At 42.4% G+C, this 23164-nt stretch overlaps 1 protein-coding gene across 1 annotated transcript in view; it reads left to right on the forward strand.

The window, feature by feature from the left end:
• The first annotated feature begins 12819 nt into the window (after positions 1-12819).
• The window catches only part of LOC139383681 (G2/M phase-specific E3 ubiquitin-protein ligase-like), a 65974-nt gene continuing 55629 nt past the window's right edge, over positions 12820-23164 (forward strand). Inside the window, exons 1-4 of the mRNA XM_071128223.1 lie at positions 12820-12944; positions 14374-14458; positions 14640-14737; positions 15102-15203. Of these exons, the coding sequence (XP_070984324.1) occupies positions 14416-14458; positions 14640-14737; positions 15102-15203 (243 nt within the window). The 5' untranslated portion in view covers positions 12820-12944; positions 14374-14415. The remainder of the gene's footprint in view (positions 12945-14373; positions 14459-14639; positions 14738-15101; positions 15204-23164) is intronic.

The raw sequence follows: 23164 nt of genomic DNA on the forward strand, positions 1-23164 counted from the left end.
TACAATAAACGTATAGCAAGTTATGCCTTCTCCCAGAGGTTCCGACCCGCTGCCGTTCATTCTAGCTCTATACGAGAACTTATCTATTTCTTCACCATGCATGCTGTTAAATTAATTATATTTTAACTATTTGACACCTTAAACATTTTGACAATAATAAATTATGTCTTTGAATATTAATTTACAGTCCTTAAAGTGTTTCACTCCTTTCTCTTTGGGGATAGCACAGGTGTTAACACGTATGGCTAATTGACAAGCTGAACCAATTAAGGCTTGGCATAAATGAATAGTAGCCTAATACATTATTCTAATAACTCTGCTATACCTACAGAGCTGCATATGGGATGTGCATGGAGCCACAACAATTATCTGCATTTAAAAACGATTTATTTACCTACTCATTGTCTGAATAAGATTTTCTGTATATTTACTAACTTCGAATAACTTCTATCTGCCATAACAAGGGCAACTGTTATCATAATTCTTCACTGCCAGGAGGACCTAGTCTTAGTGATTGTTACTTCAATAAATATTTTCACACCATTGTGTCAACCAGAACCGTACTGTGTTGGCTCAGGTATTTTATTTTTTGCATTGTTATTTCCAGCATAGTTCCAGCAACTATGCTGAATGCGCAACTAGGCCAGCACAGTAAAGCTTAGCTTGGCTTTCTTCAGCTTGGCCCAGTATGGTGAAAGGGCATTACAGTCCTGTCTGTCTCCAAGCCTGAACCTGTCAACCCCCAAACCCACCAATCCCAGCTCAACTCCTCCCTCGGCCTGGCCCGGAGCAGTTGCTATGAAACAATCTTGCATAATTCATTTACCAAGCTGCATGCAAATATGTGGACAATTAACCCCCTTTGTTTGCATAATAAATGTAGATATTTAATGGGAGCTCATCTGCACTCACACTGCTGGCAGGAACAACACAAAGCAGTGGTATTGTGAGAGAGGCAGAACACACACCCCATGTCCATCCTCTCCCTGCAATCATTCCCCCCAATACCTGATGTTATAGATGCGCCAGATAGAGACTGAATTAGCCCTAGCACTGCCACACTACTGTAATTGCAACCCTGCATGATGCACCAAGAGGCCCATTGATGTGCAGATGAAGATGGCCTGTGTGTGTTGCTCTGAAAGAACCCATGTTTTGGTTGTGCTCCATCAAAAGAACAGCTGGGTTGCCATTTTCTCTCAAATTAGATTTCCACTGAAGCACTGTGCTGTAAAATTCAAAGGCACATTATCAAAGTTGTTCCCCTTTCATTTATTATAAAGAAGAGGCATGAGGGCAGAGTGACAACTAAATCTAGAGCGATTCAAATTTGGCAAAAGGAGGGAAAAGCTATATCCTCTATTATAAATTTGAAAGGTTGAAAAGGTAAATGGTGGCTTCTATACGTTCTGTCATACACAAAACAGCTGGTATGACTTTGGGGATTTGGATCTGAACTGAAAATTATATTAACTAGTACATATCTGGGTAAACGATTCAAAAATGTAAAATCTACTGCTAACATATTCAACTACTATACTTCAATGTGTGTCGAAAAAAACCACCAACTGATTAATTGCCAAACCTTTAACTAACCAAGCGTTTCTCCAGTCTTCTCAATTGAGATGACATACTTGAATAAATCCCACTCACACCTTCTCAAACCAACAGAAAAAAAAGAAAAAAGAAAAAAATCCAAAATAGCTGAAATGTTGAAGAATAAAAAAAAAGAAAAAAAAATCACAAAATGAATAAGTAGTTAGTTAAAGCTCAGAAAAAGTTATTACCTCTGTGCAGTATCCTGGGCTTTCAGTAGTCTGTGTAGCTCCTCTCCCTCTGTTTGTTTTCATTTGGCAGTTAAAAAAAATAGATATATAAAAATAAAAAGAGGGTGTTACTCCTTTGTGGGGAAACAGTGGTCAGTGATACCCCTGCCATCACGTGGAGAGACACTGGAGATCCCAAACATAGGCTCCACCCTCTTTGGAACTCAGTGCCCTGAGGATGACATGCAGAGTTAGGGTTGAGGGATAGGGGAGAGCAAGCAAAGCTCAACTCCCCTGAAACCTCACTGCCATCAGGACATCCCCAGTCCCAACCCTGTCATCCAATCAGAACAGTCATAACATGCCAGTAATAAACAGAACACTGGATATGTAGAATACTTCCTCACATACAATCATAAGACAGTAATCTACCTAATGCTGCATATGTGTAGCATACTCCCTCACGTCCAATCAGAACAGGGCTCTACAGTGCAACCCTTTTACTCACATACACGCCTAAATATTTTGCTATGTGACCCAGAATTTTATTTGGGAGTATCAGTGCGCCTAGAAAAATTAAGGATTCGAGCGTTATTACATCAAATACATCCTACATTTCTGTGTGCTCACCTACATTTCTCTCACCTACGTGCTCCTTTTTTTTTTTTTAAGAAAGAGTCCTGCATAATATAGTCTTCTACGCTATACTGGTTGTGTCTCTAATTACTTATTTATTACATAAAAACTATGAAATTTGGACTCATCAGACCAAAAAGACAGATTTCCACCGGTCTAATGTCCATTGCTCATGTTTCTTGGCCCAAGCAAGTCCCTTCTTATTGGTGTACTTTAATAGTGTTTTTTTTTGCAGCAATTCGACCAGGGAAGCCTGATTCACGCAGTCTCCTCTGAACAGTTGATGTTGAGATGTGTCTGTTACTTGAACTCTGGGGGCTGCAATTTATTTGGGCTGCAATCTGAGGTGCAGTTAACTCTGGGTATTCCTTTCCTGCGGTGGTCCTCATGAGAGCCAGTTTCATCATAGCGCTTGATGGTTGTGACTGCACTTGAAGAAACTTTCAAAGTTCTTGAAATGTTGCAGATTTACTGACCTTCAAGTCTTAAAGTAATGATGGACTGTCATTTCTCTTTGCTTATTTGAGCTGTTCTTGCAACAATATGGACCTGGTATTTTACCAAATAGCGCTATCTTCTGTATACCAACCCTACCTTGTCACAACACAACTGACTGACTCAAAAGCATTAAGAAGGAAATAAATTCCCCCAATGAACTTAAGGCACACCTGTTAATTTAAATGCATTCCAAGGGACTACCTCAAGAAGCTGTTTGAGAGAATGCCAAGAGTGTGCATAGCTGTCATCAAGGCAAAGGGTGCCTAGTTTGAAGAATCTCAAATATAAAATATATTTTGGTTTGTTTTAACACTTTTTTGGTGACTACACGATTCCATAGGTGTTATTTCATAGTTTTGATGTCTTCACTATTACTCTACAATGTAGAAAATAGTACAAAATAAAGAAAAACCTTTGAATGAGCAGGTGTGGCCAAACTTTTGACTGGTACTGTATATCTGTGGAGAGGATTTTACAGACTTTTAGCCAACACTTTCTTTTTGATCAGTGTTCATATTTTCCTTTTCGGCTACTGTGACAATAAATTCCTACCTCATGAAGTGGTACATATTGAAATTGTATATGAAACACAAACAGAGTTTTGGGAACAATTATCAAAATGTATTACTGTTATTCAAACAATGCTACCTTACCATCTTGTGATTAACTACAAGTATAGACACATGTGCTTTTTGACAGAAAACATAGACAGGTTGTAATAAGACTAGAGTTCTGAAAGGAAAGGAGAGTCAAACAGTGTGACTTCCTAAAGCCTAGTGTGATTTGGATTTATTCAGTGGAACGAGAGACAGCAAGAAAGTAAGGGACCTGGTGTATCAGGGCTCAGAGCCTTTTCAAATGTCTGATTAGCAGTCAATTGTAGAACTCCAAAGACAACTCAAATTTCGTTGAGGGGGTCAGGAGGCAGGCAGGGCTGGAGGGATGACATGGTGACCCTAGTGAGCCGAGAACTGATAGACTTTGGGTCAAAGGGACAGAATTATTTGGGTTGTATAGACAGCAATTTCCTCAAGCCACATGAGATATTTCAAGCTGTTACAAATGGCACAGGGAATCCATGCGAGAGTGTTCGAAGTCAATTTGATATTTTCCACCGAAATCCCAATATTGAAAGCTCCAACTAACTAGGGACCAAATCATTTAATTTGACTTCTTTCAAAGGGAAGGGCTGTTCCTCAGCATTGCCTTCAATTTCAGGGTCTGGTTGAGGTCCCAGCTCTAACATAGCATGATACTCATGTCGGATTCCTCCTCGCTTTATTTCAGACAAGTTGGATCTCGGGTTACGGTTGGTCATATGACAGTCATGTCACTGTCACTCATCAAACATGGTTGAAGTTAATGAAGGGTTTGACGTCTCCTGTGTATGCTCTTCCACTTGGCCCATAAAAAGTGCATTTCAGTGAGCTATGCCTATATAGGCTACTGTACTGTATGTGTATATGAGTGGAACCCTGTGTCTAAGCTCACAAACAGACTTGAAAAGATTATGGAAGAACAGGTATCCCAATCTATGACTCAATAGTCAACACAAGGATTTGTTTTAAGACAGTCATACCATGGATCATGGATCAGCTATTTGATTTTTAGGACACTTTTAGGCATTTACAAAATATTACATTTGGCCTTTCCTACTGTAGCCCATAGAAATGCATTGATTAAGATTCATAAATGGCAAAAAAAGACAGCCAAAAAATAAATCACAACGCATAAGGTTTTGAAGTGTCTGTCGTATATACACTGCTCAAAAAAATAAAGGGAACACTAAAATAACACATCCTAGATCTGAATGAATGAAATATTCTTATTAAATACTTTTTGCTTTACATAGTTCAATGTGCAGACTACAAAATCACACAAAAATGATCAATGGAAATCAAATGTATCAACCCATGGAGGTCTGGATTTGGAGTCACACTCAAATTTAAAGTGGAAAACCACACTACAGGCTGATCCAACTTTGATGTAATGTCATTAAAACAAGTCAAAATGAGGCTCAGTAGTGTGTGTGTGGCCTCCACGTGCCTGTATGACCTCCCTACAACGCCTGGGCATGCTCCTGATGAGGTGGCGGATGGTCTCCTGAGGGATCTCCTCCCAGACCTGGACTAAAGCATCCGCCAACTCCTGGACAGTCTGTGGTGGATGGAGCGAGACATGATGTCCCAGATGTGCTCAATTGGATTCAGGTCTGGGGAACGGGCGGGCCAGTCCATAGCATCAATGCCTTCCTATTGCAGGAACTGCTGACACACTCCAGCCACATGAGGTCTAGCATAGTCTTGCATTAGGAGGAACCCAGGGCCAACCGCACCAGCATATGGTCTCACAAGGGGTCTGAGGATCTCATCTCGGTACCTAATGGCAGTCAGGCTATCTCTGGCGAGCACATGGAGGGCTGTGCGGACCCCCAAAGAAATGCCACCCCACACCATGACTGACCCACCGCCAAACCGGTCATGCTGGAGGATGTTGCAGGCGGCAGAACGTTCTCCACGGCGTCTCCAGACTCTGTCACATGTGCTCAGCGTGAACCTGCTTTCATCTGTGAAGAGCACAGGGCGCCAGTGGCGAATGCCAAACGTCCTGCACGGTGTTGGGCTATAAGCACAACCCCCACCTGTGGACGTCGGGCCCTCATGGAGTCTGTTTCTGACCGTTTGAGCAGACACATGCACATTTGTGGCCTGCTGGAGGTCATTTTGCAGGGCTCTGGCAGTGTTCCTCCTGCTCCTCCTTGCACAAAGGCAGAGGTAGCGGTCCTGCTGCTGGGTTGTTGCCCCCCTACGGCCTCCTCCACGTCTCCTGATGTACTGGCCTGTCTCCTGATAGCGCCTCCATGCTCTGGACACTACGCTGACAGACACAGCAAACCTTCTTGCCACAGCTCACATTGATGTGCCATCCTGGATGAGCTGCACTACCTGAGCCACTTGTGTGGGTTGTAGACTCCGTCTCATGCTACCACTAGAGTGAAAGCACAGCCAGCATTCAAAAGTGACCAAAACGTCAGCCAGGAAGCATAGGAACTGAGAAGTGGTCTGTGGTCACCACCTGCAGAACCACTCCTTTATTGGGGGTGTCTTGCTAATTGCCTATAATTTCCACCTGTTGTCTATTCCATTTGCACACAGCATGTGAAATTTATTGTCAATCAGTGTTGCTTCCTAAGTGGACAGTTTGATTTCACAGAAGTGTGATTGACTTGGAGTTACATTGTGTTGTTTAAGTGTTCCCTTTATTTTTTTGTTCAGTATATATCTAGGAGAAAAGAAAGCTCAGGAAATATACAGAGCCTTCTTTAAATATTTAGACCCCAGGACTTTTTCCATATTTTATTACGTTATAGCCTTATTCTAAAATGGGTAGGATTGTGTCGAGGCACATATTTGGGAAACATTTCTGCAGCATTGAAGGTCTTCAAGAACACAGATCTCTAGAGTTCCTCTGCGGAGATGGGAGAACCTTCCAGAAGGACAACCATCTCTGTCGCACTTCACCAAACAGGCCTTTATACTAGAGTGGCCAGACAGAAGCCACTCTTCAGTAAAAGGCACATGACAGCACGCTTGGAGTTTTCCAAAAGGCATCTAAAGACTCTCAGACCATGAGAAACAAGATTATCTGGTCTGATGAAACCAAGATCGAACTCTTAGGCTTGAATGCCAAGCCTCACAACTGGAGGAAACCTGGCACCATCCCTACGGTGAAGCATGGTGGCAGCATCATGCTGTGGGGATGTTCTTCAGCGGCAGGGACTGGGAGACTAGTCAGGATTTAGGGAAAGATGAACGGAACAAAGTACAGAGATCCTTGATGAAAACCTGCTCCAGAGCACCCAGGACCTCAGACTGGGGTGAAGGTTCACCTTCCAACAGGACAACGACCCCAAGCACACAGCTAAGACAAGGCAGGAGTGGCTTCGGGACAAGTCTCTGAATGTTCTTGAGTGGCTCAGCCAGAGCCCGGACTTGAACCTGATCGAACATCTCTGGAGAGACCTGGAAATAGCTGTGCAGCAATGCTCCCCATCCAACCTAACAGAGCATGAGAGCATCTGCAGAGAAGAATGGGAGAAACTCCCCAAATGCAGGTGTGCCAAGCTTATAGCGTCATACCCAAGAAGATTCGATGCTGTAATCACTGCCAAAAGGTGCTTCAACAAAGTACTGAGTAAAGGGTCTGAATACTTATGTAAATGTGTCATTTCTGATTGTTAAATTAGCAAACATTTCTAAAAACCTGTTTTTGCTTTGTCTTTACGGGCTATTGTGTGTAGATGAGGGGGGGAAACAATTTCATCAATTTTAGAATAAGGCTGTAATGTAACAAAATGTGGAAAAAGTCAAGGGGTCTGACTACTTTTTATTACACACATTTAACCCCTTTTTCTGGGGAGGCACAAAACTACCTCCATGCAAGCTGTAGAGCAAAACACCACAGATTGTGAGAATGTCATCTTTCCATAGAGTGGTCATATTAGTTTGTAGGCCAAACCAGTCAGACGTTACAGATGTTTTCCATGAGAACACTGATTTTCGGGATATCTCAGGGTCTGAGAAACACCGCTATAGCTTGGTGACCTTCCACCGCAGATGCGGAAGGCTGCCATAGGCGAAGATGGTGGATTGAGACGCAGCCCATGCAAAAAAAATCTATATCTCGAGCTTAAACTGACGGATTTTGATGGGGATTTTTTTTTGTTTTTACTTAGTTTGACACACCAATAGACTCTAGGGGGTTTTAATAGGGTGATGGGCCACCACAATAACAGCTTCAATGCACCTTGGCATAGATTCTACAAGTGTCTGGAACTCTATTGGAGGGATCCAACACCATTCTTTCACGAGAAATTCCATAATTGTGTGCATTTTTGATGGTGGTGGAAAACGCTGTCTCAGGCACCACTCCAGAATTTCCCATAAATGTTCAATTGGGTTGATATCTGGTGACTGACACACACACACCCTTTAAACCCCCTATGCTGCTTTGAGATGCATCTTTCAAGTCACTGAGGTCCCTTCTTCTAGCCAGGGTAGCCAAAATAATGGGCAACTGGGCATTTTCATACATGACCCTAAGCATGATGGGATGTTAACTGCTTAATCAACTCAGGAACCTGCTTTCAATATACTTTGTATCCCTCATTTACTCAAGTGTTTCCTTTATTTTGGCAGTTACCTGTGTGTTGATGTGTGATGTGGTGTTGACTATTTGGCCATCGTTATGTAAACAGTCATTGTGCTTAGGTCTTATAAACACTTCTGCACATTAGTTGCATGCACATGTGAACAATGTAGCCCCGTTATTATATCGAAATGCTGAACACTGTTACAGTACCATGATTGGACAGGTAAGATCACATCAAGTAAAACATTATCTGAATAAATGTGTCTATCATTGAAAATCTGTTGAATCCTTCAAACAAAAGAGAAACCATGAAACTTTCCAGTGCACAACCAATCAACCAACCCCCTCCTCCTCCTCCTCCTCCTCCTCCTCCTCTCTGCAGGCAGCATTGTATTTTGTCAGTCCAATACAACAAAATGGTCTTGTCATATAAAAGGTGTTTTGCTGTGAGACAGAAGCTAGTGAAAAATCACAGGAAGCCAACAGAGGACAGATGTGCAATTATACTATTTTTACTGCCAGGAGCACAGTATGTGAGAGGGGAATTAGCATCACACCTGTGTATAATTGGCTAAATTAGCTTGTATAATGCCGGCTCTGAATAGTGGTGGACTTCAGGGGGAGGTGTGAGCAATGTTAGAAATCCAGCGTGTTGTTTAGACTCCCTTAGGAAACTTTTCAGGGAGGAGAGTAACGGTCTGTAATCTTGAGGCTCGGGGCAAAGGAACACTTGTGTGTCCTCACAGTGGTGTTGACAAACAAGGTAAATCAGTTCAGTTAGCCGTACAGTAATGCTCATGTTACACGTCAGAGGGAGAGAGGCTATATAGTTCAGTGTTTGAGACGCCTAAACTGAGTCTCATTACAATATGCCATGCCTCGATTCCCAATTAAATTAGACTATGCATAGTCCTCCTGTAGAATATTGTCATGAATTCATGGCATGTTCTAGTTACTGTGTAGGGTGGCTACTGTACATCATCTGGTCAATGCAATAAGTGAAAAACTGAAGGAGGGACAGGGAGGGGAGATCATTATAGTATTATCTTATATTAGAATGGGACTTACATACTTTATTTATGGGGGTGCAATGTGCCAGACGATGGCATGCCATAGCTCTCTGTTGTTCATGACAGCTGGTAGGTCCTCTGTTCTGAGACCAGTGTCTCGGCAGATGTTGCCCATGTTTCATGTGGTCATCCTGGAGGTTTTCGCCTATCAGGGTACCCGCAGTACGAGACAGCTGGTGGCCAGCTGGGAATGGCACATGACAGAGAAACTTGGACATCTCTCTGACTTTCCTCAGCTACATTTTGTTCAAGTGATGTTTATGAATTTGCAAAAGATCAATCTTGCCAAAGATCATTTTTTGGTCCATGATTTTGTTAATTCTGATCAAATATCTCAGATTATGCACACCCAAAAATTACACTTTCAGAAACTTAACCCACCCTATTTTATAATGTGACAAAGAGAATTGTGAAAAGAGGATATTCTGATACAGTATTCCAGTTTAACATTTGTCAAACATCCTTAAAAAACGAATGACAAAAATATTTAAAATGTTTTTTTAGGACCTTGACACTTTCAAAAGCCTGAAATAAAACTAACTATGAAAAGGAATTTATTGTCTATTAGCGCCATCTATTGGTGCAGTGAGACCAAAACCTTTGGCGATACGGAGTTAATCATTTCTGTCCACCAGATGCAGAACATAGCCGTATGAAAATACAATTCATTTAATCATAAAGACATTACGGAGCTCTATAAAGCAATGTATTCTTAAAGCATAGACACTTTTGGTTTTATGTAACCTGGTGCCCCCAGATACATTTTTGTTATTTAATCATATGCTCTAATTGAATTCAATATTTTCCTTGACATGTGCACCACACCAATACTTTTCCACAGTACAAGAGTTCCCAGTACCAGTATTTCAGACAAAAATATTTACCTGAATAAACCTATATAAAAAGACCAGAGTACGCCTGTGAATCAAGTATACTTAGAACATTGTATATTCTAGATAGAAAGTCATAGGGCCTATGTCTCCGTTTGTTTTGTTGCTTCAGGGCCGGCTTAGGGACCCTATTTATTTTTATGAACTCAGTCAGGGTGTCAACTTACTGTTGAGAGTTGGAAAAGTAGAATACACAAGGTGCAACTTTGAAATTTGGTTGTGCAACAGCAATTTTTCTGTTATTTCAGTCACTCAAATAGCCATGTTAGCTAACAATTTTTAGATTGGTAAGTCGGTAAGTTAGCTGGCTAGACTATCTAAATCATGGCCAAATACCAACAAGGAACATGCCCAGGGGCCCTGAACTCCACGGGACCCACACTGAATTTGTTAGTCACTCTCACTCAGATATCATTAACATGGCATAAGTCATGGCAAAATGGTTAGAATTGCAGGAAAATCCCTTTAAAACTTAAACAATTTCTCCATCCCATGGAAAATGAGGGGAGGGGGGTCACTAAAATGTTTTGCCTGCGAGGAGGAGGGGGAAGCCCCCCAGTGAAATCTTGCTTATGGCCCCAAAAGACTAGAACCGGCCTAGCCCAAGATGTGCTCTTAATGAGCCTGCCATTACTCGTTATGTCCTTGGAACTTATTTTCAGAGGTTGACTGGCTCTGGCAGCCAAAAACTCCATCCAAACGTGACTAGATTCTCAATTGCGATACGGTGCTCGAAACATAAAGCCCTTTACTTTCATATCACATCAAAATAATGTCACAAATGTAAAATATACACTTACTGTACACCAGTGGTGTTCGGTGCCGTTTAAGATGAGGGAGGATTATTTACTTATTTTGAGCATGGCCTTGTTTCCATTACAGCATATTGGATGACTGTCATTGTTATATTCCATTCACCCAGCTCAATGTAACATCGATAGGTTTAGGCTACTACATGATACTCACATTTTTCTCTGTACCCATCATGAGGTTGCTACAACCTTGCCTATGAATGAAAGTTTACAACGTCAAGGTGACAGACAGTGACACATTTAATACTGTCTTGCACACTCTTGCCTGCATCTAGCTGATCTAGGGTGTAAACATTAGTCCAACAGTTGAAAATTAGAGTTTCTATTGGGCAAATTCAGGTATGTTTATCCTTCTTTCGTTTAAAAACATTTTTCAACAGAATCGGCAGAATGAGTACACCCCTGATCACACGCAAACACAGTTCACTTTCATAGCAGCCACATAAAAACAGTACGATCACTTTGCTTGTTGTGTGTGTATATATAAAATTCCGTATCGTAACTATCTACACGCTCTCCTCCTCACCTTTTCCCTTCGCTTGTGGACTTCAGTGCACAACACATAAGCTGTCTGTGACCAGGCAAAAAATAAACTTTTCAAGCCAAATCTTCATATTATGACCGCTAACCACTACACACAGCCTACATCGTTGTCACGTCATAGTCAACATACTAGACCTATCGCGTTAGTAACCACCTACAATCATGCAGTACCTTGTACAGTCAGAAAGCAGTTTAGCAGCTACACTGTCAGGCCACAGTGGCAATAAATAAATCAAACCAAAAGCTTACCTTGACTTGGAAGAGTTCCGGTGTTGGATAGCCATAGCCGGCTGGCTAACATAGCATCCCTCTCTGAGCCAGGTAGGATAAACTAGGTAGCTGCATTCACTAGCTAAGTGAAAGTTCTCTCTCGCTTCTCCTTTTTGTTCAAAACTGTCATCTTTCACTCCGAGTCAACTACTCACATTTTATGCACTGCAATGCTTGCTAGCTGTAGCGTATACTTTCACTGCTAGATTAATTCTCTGATCCTTTGATTGGGTGGATATGTCAGTTCATGCTGCAAGAGCTCTGATAGGTGGGAGGACATCCTCCGGAAGTTGTCATAACTACGGTGTAAGTCTATGGGATGTGTGACAACCATGAGCCTCCTAGGTTTTGTATTGAATTAAATGTACCCAGAGGACAGAAGCTAGCTGTCTTCTGTTTACACCATGGTGCTAACCTAGAGTGCTGCTGAGGGTACTGTAGACCTTCATAGCAAAACAGTGTGTTTTAATCAATTATTTGGGGATGTTAATATATTTAGTATAGTTTTAGCTAAAATGTGTAACTTTTTAAAAGTGTCACTATTTTCATTTTTATGAAATTCACTTGAGATATGGCCGTGTGTGACACTAACCCTATAAAAATGTGTATAATTTTTTATTATTGTTTCTTGCTGGTATGAAAGATAAGCAGTGCTTGATTTGGGCAGGAGTTAACCATAGCGGAGTACCAGCACCTTACATGATCTACTGCCTGAGCTCCTGTTCCTTTTACAGAATATTAGCTCAAACGTATTGTGGAGCTCCTGCATCTAAATATTAACAGTACTGGCACCATATTTCAGTCCCAAATCAAGCACTGAAGATAAGGTCCTTATGCTTCCACAACCGTGCCGCAAGCAATGCTTGTTCATGTTCACACCGAGCGTCAGGGCTCTTAACAAAACCCCACCTTACATAAGACGCCTTCGTCCAATGACTTATGTGTAATGCAATGGAACCGAGGGTCACGATCAAAGGACTGGAGCCGGCCCTGTATTGCTTACTTAGTCTATATTTCAACATTACTATAATTAAATCAAATTTAATGGCTCCCCTCCCAGATCTTGTAGAAACATGAATATCAGTGGACTATATGCATTCGTTTCTGTTTTTATTTACATTTTCAGATAGGCTTTTATTCTGAAAATAATTAGCAGATTCTACCGGAAATCAACGTTGTGACTCTTCCCATTTCCGAATGTTTTGGTTCGGTTTGAAATTTACCCTCCAAAGACGAAGGGCGACGAGGGAAATTTAAAATCATGGAAAACCAAAGAAACTAGATTAAGTCCATATAAATCGAGTAAAAGTAAGATGCACGTTTTCATTCAATGTGTATAGTAGATAACTAGATTTTAGCTATGCACTTCTGTAACATACTTTATTAATTAGCTAGCTACTTAGCAAGCGAATGTGTTAACATATCATTGGCTTGTATTTTTGGAGAGCACTATAATTCACCGCTAAAGCTATCTAAATATCGAGAACGTCATTACACGAATGCGTAGATCTCGTTGCTACTTATTTGATACAGATAACGACTATGAGGAAGACTTTTGGAAAAAAATATGCATCTAAGCTGAAGCTATTTATAAATGCGGACGCATACCCATAGCTCTGGTTCACCGCTCTGGCACGTTTCCCCCCAGTTTTGTTTCGTAACTCACCAACGTGAAGATATTGCTAGAGTAATTTCAAACTTTTCTCTGTCCACTAAAACGACTTGGGCATTTTATCAGCTGATGAGCCATCTTTCGCTGTATGGAACTGAAACCTGCAATTCGGGACGTTCCCACATGTGTGCACCCCCCCCCCAAAAAAAAAATCGAGTATCCCATTGGTTCCTTCATGAACCACACCCCTCGAACATCCCTTTTGTTCCTGCATGACCCCCCCTCATGCTTGTGTGAAACTTTTGGATGTGGGTCAAAAGGGAAATACAAGTATTCTCTTTGAGTTTTTTGTGCCCCTGTCTGCTGTGTACCGGTGTCCTCCTTAGGACTAGTTTGCTAAGCTAGCACACTGGGTCCTTCGCTCCCGCCAGCTGAGCACTTGCTCTCGTCATCGTTAACAGAACTGCGGGATAACTGCCCGACAGGCGGGGGCGGTTATCCAGACAGAAAATATTTACACCAGAAACAATCTAATATCACACAGTCAAAACTCGCCGTCGTTTGGTTAAGTTCACCATTCTGAGATTCTCACTGTTAATAAACATCAGGCGTTTAGTTAAGTTCACGATTCTGCGATTCTCACTGCGTCCACCCCTCTTCTCTGGAGTTTATCGTTGGTTGGCATCCAACGTTATGGTGCGTTACTGGATCTAGGTTACTGGACCTATAAAAGGAGGGGTTGAACGCCCAGAATTGCGGGTTGCAGTTACACCCTTCTCGCTGCATGCTCATCCGACATGTGCATGGACCAGAGCTAACATACCCGGAGAGTGGGTCCTGGCCCACCTGCATAAAGTAAACAATGGAGCCAATGTATTCCCAGACAGTTTCACATGCAAATAGCTATGATTGTCTGTAGTGCCCAAGGTATGACATTCCATGCAACAGTAAGGTATTTGAGGTGCGCTCAATTCAGCTTGTAGTTTGCACTTTTGGGACTATTCCATTAGTTCCATTCTACAAGGCAAACTAGAATAAGTTAAGCACAGCTCCAGTATTTGACATGTATCAGACAGTCTGGTATCTTGAAAGTTTGCTGATACAGCTATGACATTTATTTTTCAGGCAATTTTCATGTGAAGAATCAAGTTCCTCTTACTATTAAAAATGAAGAGGAGGATTCGGAGATCCGAGCAGGAATACTTAGACCGTGAGTAATCAGTATGAAGGCCACTATATTGTTGTAGTATAACATTTTATCACTTTTTTTTTTTTAAACACTTTGACTTTGATGACAATGGTGAGCACACACATGATCAAACCACCCTACCCAAAAGTTAAGGTACTTGTTTATTTACATTGAACTTGAAATGTCTTCTTTCTATTTTAAGGTTGTGCACTTTGTAAATGCAGTGAGAATTGTCCAGACAAATATGGCGAGAAGATCACACTTAAGTCACAGGAACTCACTGTGCACTACTTTTGCCTGGTAAGAGAGAGAGAGAGAGAGTGTGTGTGTGTTAGAATTACTCATTGTTAATGAATTATGGCCTAGCTCAAACCAAAATATCTTGTCATTGTGGAATACTATTACTCAAACAGTAATAGTTTTTGTTTTATCATTCAGTTGCTTACTGAAGGGACCTTAAATGTACAGAATGTTTACAATGTCAGATGAAAGGTGGCAACTTAAATTCCCTGGTTTTCCAGAAATCTTGTTTAGAGGACTCTGGATTTTCTGCTTATTCCCTCCTGATTCCGGTAGTCCTCCAACCGGGATTTCCGGAAAACCAGGGAATTTATTGAAAGTTCCTGGGATTTTGCAATCCTATTCAGAGGTTTTTATATTCCAGCTGATGTCAAGCGGCGTGTATCAGCGTGGAGAGGAAAACGAAGGGATCTATGGCTTCTTGGTGGATGATATTAAACAGGAGGTTCGCAGATCCTCCAGACTAGTAAGTCAGTGTGTTCATTCATATTGAGGGCGTATTTATTTATCCTACTTTCATTATAGGCAAGGTACCATTTAGCCCTTGATTATGACTCAACAGTCTACCTCTGAAAATAACATATAGTTTCAAGTTGTAATGTCACATGCGCATGTGCAGTGAAATGCCTTTCTTGCAAGCTCAAAACCCAACAATGCAATAGTCAATAACATTGTAATACAACAAATAACATAAGTTAGATCAAAAACACAAGAACTAGAAATGAGAAGAATATGAGAAAGTAAGTAAGAATACTATAAATAGGGTCAGTCAGTTCCAGTACCAAATCTACAATGTGCAGGGATACTGGAGTGATAGCTGTAGATCAGGGTTCCCCAACTGGCGGCCTGCATTTGATTTTATTTGGCCCAAGTTTTCTGAGCAAGACAATTATTATGTTTTAGGCAAATATACAGTACCAGTCAAAAGTTTGGACACAACTACTCATTCAAGGGTTTTTCTTTATTTGTACTATTTTCTACATTGTAGAATCATAGTGAAGACATCAAAACTATGAAATAACAAAGGTAGGGGTGGTATACAGAAGATAACCCGTAAAAGACAGAGTCCATATTATTGCAAGAACAGCTCAAATAAGCAAAAATAAATTACAGTCCCATCATTACTTTACGACATGAAGGTCAGGCAATCCGGAAAATGTCAAGAACTTTGAAAGTTTCTTCAAGTGTAATATTCTCTGTTTCACGGAAACATGGCTCTCTCGGGATATGTTGTCAGAATCGGTTCAGCCACCGGGCTTCTCCATGCCGACAGAGATAAACACCTCTCTGGGAAGAGGAAGGACGGGGGTGTATGCTTTATGATTAACGACTCATGGTGTAATCATAACAACATACAGGAACTCGCGTCCTGCTCACCCAACCTAGAATTCCTTACAATGAAATGCTGGCCATTTTACCTACCAAGAGAAATCTTGTCAGTTATAGTCACAGCTGTGTATATTCCCCCTCAAGCGAACACCAAGACGGCCCTCAAGGAACTTCACTGGACTCTATGTAAACTGTAAACCATATATCCGGAGGCTGCATTTATTGTAGCTGGGGATTTTAATAAAGCAAATTTGTGAACAAGGCTACCTAAATTCTATCAGTATATTGATTGCATGACTCGCAGGGCTAATACTCTCGATCACTATTACTCTAACTTCCGCGATGCATATAAAGCCCTCCCTTCGGCAAATCCGACCACGATGCCATCTTGTTTGTTCCGTCTTATAGGCAGAAACTCAAACAGGATGTACCAGTGACGAGAACCATTCAACGCTGGTCTGACCAATCGGAAGCCACGCTTCAAGATAGTTTTGATCACGCGGACTGGAATGTGTTCCGGTCAGCCTCAGAGAACAACATTGACTTATACGCTGACTCTGTGAGTGTGTTTATAAAGAAGTGCATTGGAGATGTTGACTATTAAAACCTACCCAAACCAGAAACTGAAGCTGAATGGCGGCATTCACGCAAACTGAAAGCGCGATCCACCGCATTTAACCATGGAAAGAGGTCTGGAAATATGGCTACATTTAAACAGTGTAGTTATTCCCTCTGCAAGGCAATCAAACAACCGAAATGCCGGTACAGGGACAAGGTGGAGTTGCAATTCAACGACTCAGACACAAGACGTATGTGGCAGGGTTTACAGGAAATCATGGACGTCAAAAATAGCCACGTCACTGACACTGACATCACGCTTCCAGACAAACTAAACACGTTATTTGTCCACTTTGAGGATAATACAGTGTCACTGTCGCGACTTGCTAACAAAGATTGCGGCCCCCCCTCTACTTCTCAGTGGCTGACGTGAGTAAAACATTTAAACTTTTTAACCCTCGCAAAGCTGCTGGCCCGGACGGTATCCCTAGCGCGTCCTCAGAGCATGCGCAGACCAGCTGGCTGGTGTGTTTACGGACATATTCAATCGCTCCCTATCGCAGTTTGCTGTCCCCACATGCTTCAAGATGGCTACCATTGTTCCTGTACCCAAGAAGTCAAAGTTTGCATACTGCCCCAACAGGTCCACAGATGACGCAATCGCCATCACACTGCACAGTGCCCTATCCCATCTGGACAAGAGGAATACCAATGTAAGAATGCTGTTCCTGGGTCTCAACCCTTCCCTGTGCAACTGGGTTCTGGACTGTCTGATGGCCGCCCCCAGGTGGTGAAGATGGAAAAAACGTCTCCACTTCGCTGACCCTTAACACTGGGGCCCCACAAGAGTGCGTGCTCAGCCCTCTCCTGTACTCCCTGTTCACCCATGACTGTGTCGCCATGCAAGTCTCCAACTCAATAATCAAGTTTGCAGATGACACAATAGTAGTGGGCCTGATTACCAACAACGACAAGACAGCCTACAAGGAGGAGGTGAGGGCACTCGGAGTGTGGTGTCAGGAAAACAGCCTCTCACTCAACGTCAACAAACAAAGGAGATGATCGTGGACTTCAGGAAACAGCAGAGGGAGCAGCCCCCTATCCACATTGAAGGGACAGCAGTGGAGAAGGTGGAAAGTTCCTGGGCGTACACATCACAGACAAACTGAAATGGTCCACCCACACAGACAGTGTGGTGAAGAAGGCGTAATAGCGCCTCTTCAACCTCTTGAGGCTGAGGAAATTTGTCTTGTCACCTGAAACTCGGACAAACTTTTACAGATGCTCAATCGATAGCATCGCGTCGGGCTGTATCACAGCCTGGTACAGCAACTGGACAGCCCTCAACTGCAAGGCTCCCCAGAAGGTGGTGCGGTCTGCACAACACATCAACGGTGGCAAACTACCTGCCCTCCATGACACCTACAGCACCCGATGTCACTGGAAGGCCAAAAAGATCAAGGACAATAACCACCCGAGCCACTGCCTGTTCACACTGCTATCATCTAGAAGGCGAGGTCAGTACAGATGCATCAAAGCTGGGACCGAGAGATTGAAAAACAGATTCTATCTCAAGGACATCTGCTAAACAGCCATCACCAACTCAGAGAGGCTGCTGCCTACATTGAGACCCAATCACTGGACACTTTAAATTGATCACTAGTCACTTTAAACAATGCCACTTTAATATTGTTTACATATCTTACATTACTCATATCATATGTATATACTGTATTTTATACCGTCTACTGCACCTTGCCCATGCGCTTGGCCATCGCTCAACCAAATATTTATATGTACATTTTCTCATTCATCCCTTTAGATTTGTGTGTGTTAGGTACTTGTTGGGGAATTGTTAGATTACTTGTTAGATATTTCTGCACTGTCGGAACTAGAAGCACAAGCATTTCACTACACTCGCATTAACATCTGCTAGCCATGTGCATGTGACCAATGAAATTTGATTTGATTTGAAGTACAGTGGCAAAAACCATCAAGCGCTATGATGAAACTGGCTCTCATGAGGACCACCACAGGAAAGGAAGACCCAAAGGTACCTCTGCTGCAGAGGATACGTTCATAAGAGTTAACTGCACCTCAGATTGCAGCCTAATTAAAAGTTGCACAGAGTTCAAGTAACAGACACATCTCAACATCAACTGTTCAGAGGAGACTGTGAATCAGGCCTTCATGGTTGAATTACTGCAAAGAAACCACTACTAAAGGACACCAATAAGAAGAAGAGACTTGTTTGGGCCAAAAAATACGAGCAATGGACATTAGACCGGTGGAAATCTGTCCTTTGGTCTGATGAGTCCAAATGTGAGATCTTTGGTTCCAACTGCCGTGTCTTAATGAGACGCTGTAACGGGTGTCGTCGTCGGATGAGGAATAATCGGACCAAAGCGCAGCGTGGTAAGTGTTCATGACTTTTATTTAAACTGAACACTATAACAAAGAGCGTAAACGAAACCGAAACAGTCCTGTAAGGTGCAGAAAACACTAAACAGAAAATAACTACCCACAACACAATGGAGGGAAAAAGCTACCTAAGTATGGTTCCCAATCAGAGACAACGATAGTCAGCTGTCCCTGATTGAGAACCATCCTTAGAAAACATAGAAATACAAAACATAGAAAAATAACATAGAATGCCCACCCAAAATCACACCCTGACCAAACCAAAATAGAGACATAAAAAGCTCTCTACGGTCAGGGCGTGACAGACGCAGAGTAGGTGAATGGATGATCCTGAGTGGCACAGCGGTCTAAGGCACTGCATCTCAGTATAAGCGGCGTCACTACAGTCCCTCGTTTGATTCCAGGCTGTATCACATCTGGCCGTGATTGGGAGTCCCATAGGCGGTGCATAATTGGCCCAGCGTCGTCCAGGGTTTGGCTGTCATTGTAAATAAGAATTTGTTCTTAACTGACTCGCCTAGTTAAATAAAGGTTACTTTTTTTATCGATGCATGTGTTTTTCCCACCGTGAAGCATGGAGGTGTGGGGGTGCTTTGCTGTTGACATTGTCAGTGATTTAGTTAGAATTCAAGGCACACTTAACCAGCATGGCTACCACAGAATTCTGCAGCGATACGCCATCCCATCTGGTTTGTGCTTAGTGGGACTATCATTTGTTTATTAACAAGACAATGACCCAACACACCTACAGGCTGTGTAATGGCTATTTGAAAAAGATGGAGAGTGATGGTGTGCTGCATCAGATGACCTGGCCTCCACAATCACCCAACCTTAAACCAATTGAGATGGCTTGGGATGAGTTGGACCGCAGAGTGAAGGAAAAGCAGCCAACAAGTACTCAGCATATGTGGGAACTCCTTCAAGACTGTTGGAAAAGCATTCCTGGTGAAGCTGGTTGAGAGAATGCCAAGCGTGTGCAAAGCTGTCATAAAGGCAAAGGGTGGCTACTTTGAAGAATATAAAATATATTTTGTTTTGTTCAACAGTTTTTTGATTACTACATGATTCCATATGTGTTATTTCATAGTTATGATGTCTTCACTATTATTCTACAATGTAGAAAATTGTCAAAAAAAAATAAAACCCTTGAATATGTAGGTGTGTCCAAACCTTTGGCTGGTATTGTATTGTATCTGTTTGGGCTTCTTGTGGTACATTTTTAGTCTACAAATTGATTGTAATTATATTCCGGCCCTCTGACCATCCGCTCAAGAAAAAAAACGGCCAGCGACTGAATCTAGTTGATGATCCCTGATGTAGATACGCTACATGACCAAAGGTATGTGGACACATCTCATTCCAAAATCATAGGAATTAATATGGAGTTGGTCCCCCATTTTCTGCTATAACAGCCTACACTCTTCTGTGAAGGCTTTCCACTAGATGTTGGAACATTGCTGCGGGGACTTGCTTCCATTTAGCCATTTGTGAGGTATGGCACTGATGTTGGGCGATTAGGCCTGGCTCACAGTTCTAGTTCATCCCAAAGGTGTTTGATGGAGTTGAAGTCAGGGCTCTGTGCAGGCCAGTCAAGTTCTTCCACACCGATCTTGACCAAATCCATTCCTGTATGGACCTGATTTGTGCACTGGGGCAGTGCCATGCTGAAACAGGAAAGAGCCTTTCCCAAACTGTTGCCACAAAGTTGGAAGCACAGAATCGTCTAGAATGTCATTGGACTGTATGCTGTGGTGTTACGATTTCCCTTCTCTGGTCTAAGGGGCCTAGCCCGAACCATGAAAAACGTCCCCAGACCATTTTTCCTTCTCCACCAAACTTTACAGTTGGCACTATGCATTCGGGCAGGTAACGTTCTCTTGGCATGTGCGGCTACTTGACCATGGAAACCCATTTCATAAAGCTCCCGACTAACAGTTTTTGTGCTGAGTTTGCTTCCAGAGGTAGTTTGGAACTCAGTAGTGAGTGTTGCAACCGAGGACAGACAGTTTTTATGCGCTTCAGCACTCAGCAGTCCCGTTCTGTGTGCTTGTGTGGCCTATGACTTTGCGGTTAAGATGTTTTTTCTCCTAGACGTTTCAACTTCACAATAACAGCACTTACAGTTGACTGGGGCAGCTCTAGTAGGGCAGAAATTTGACGAACTGACCTTTTGGAAAGGTGGCATCCTGTGACGATGCCACGTTGAAAGTCACTGATATCTTCAGTAAGGTCCTTCTACTGTCAATGTTTGTCTATAGAGATTGCATGGCCGTGTGCTCGATTTTATACACCTGCCAGCAACGGGTGTGGCTGAAATAACCAAATCCAAATTTTGTTACCTTACAGCCTTTTTCTAAGTTGTTTTCCTCATCAATCTACACACAATACCTGATAATGACAAAGAATAAACAGGTTTTTAGAAATGTTTGCTAATTTATATGTATTTTTTACTGAAATATCACATTTGCATAAGTGTTCAGACCCTTTATTCAGAACTTTGTTGAAGCACCTTTGGCAGCGATTACAGCCTTGAGTCTTCTTGGGTATGACGCTACAAGCTTGGCACACCTACATTTGGGAAGTTTCTCCCATTCTTCTCTGCAGATCTTATCAAGCTCTGTCAGGTTGGATGGGGAGCATTGCTGCACAGCTATTTCCAGGTCTCTCCAGAGATGTTAGATCGGGTTGCAGTCCTGACTGGCTGGGCAACTCAAGAACATTTAGAGACTTGTCCCGAAGCCACTCCTTCGTTATCTTGGCTGTGTGCTTAGGGTCGTTGTCCTGTTGGAATGTGAACCTTCGCCCCAGTCTGAGGTTGTGAGTGCTCTGGAGCAGGGTTTCATGTAGGATCTCTCTGTACTTTTCTCTGTTCATCTTTGCCTTGATCCTGACTAATCTCCCAGTCCCTGCCGCTGGAACACATCCCCACAGCATGATGCTGCCACCACCATGCTTCACCGTAGGGATGGTGCCAGGTTTCCTCCAGACGTGATGTTTGGCATTGAGGCCAAAGAGTTCAATCTAGGTTTCGTCAGACCAGAGAATCTTATTTCTCATGGTCTGAGAGTCTTTAGGTGCCTTTTGGCAAACTCCAAGTGGGCTGTCATGTGCCTTTTACTGAAGAGTGGCTTCCGTCCAACCACTACCACAAAGGCCTGATTGGTGGAATGTTGCAGAGATGGTTGTCCTTCTGTAAGGTTCTCCCATCTCCACAGAGGAACTCTGGAGCTCTGTCAGAGTGACCATCGGGTTCTTGGTCACCTTCCTGACCAAGGCCCTCAGTTTGGCTGGGCGGCCAGCTCTAGGAAGAGTCTTGGTTGTCCCAAACTTCTTGCTGCAGACATTTTTTTGTACCCTTCCCCAGATCTGTCTCGACACAATCCTGTCTCTGAGCTCTACGGACTATTCCTTTGACCTCATGGCTTGGTTTTTGAACTGACATGCACTTGTCATCTGTGGGACCTTATATAGACAGGTGTGTGCCTTTCCAAATTATGTCAAATCAATTAAATTTACCACATGTGTATCAAGTTGTATAAACATCAAGGATGATCAATGATGCACCTGAGCTCAATTTAGAGTCGCATAGCAAAGGGTCTGAATACTTATGTAAATAAGGTATTTCTGTGGAAAAAGTCAAGGGGTATGAATACTTTCTGAAGGCACTGTATGATGTATGCATAGAGGTAAGGTGACTAGGCATCAGGATACAGTGGCTTGCGAAAGTATTCAACCCCTTGGTATTTTTCCTATTTTGTTGCCTTACAACCAGGAATTAAAATTGATTTTTGGGGGGGTTTGTACAGTGCCTTGCGAAAGTATTCGGCCCCCTTGAACTTTGCGACCTTTTGCCACATTTCAGGCTTCAAACATAAAGATATAAAACTGTATTTTTTTTGTGAAGAATCAACAACAAGTGGGACACAATCATGAAATGGAACGACATTTATTGGATATTTCAAACTTTAACAAATCAAAAACTGAAAAATTGGGCGTGCAAAATTATTCAGCCCCTTTACTTTCAGTGCAGCAAACTCTCTCCAGAAGTTCAGTGAGGATCTCTGAATGATCCAATGTTGACCTAAATGACTAATGATGATACATACAATCCACCTGTGT

Source organism: Oncorhynchus clarkii, chromosome 25 (genome assembly GCF_045791955.1).
Source record: "Oncorhynchus clarkii lewisi isolate Uvic-CL-2024 chromosome 25, UVic_Ocla_1.0, whole genome shotgun sequence".
Lineage (NCBI taxonomy): Eukaryota > Metazoa > Chordata > Actinopteri > Salmoniformes > Salmonidae > Oncorhynchus > Oncorhynchus clarkii.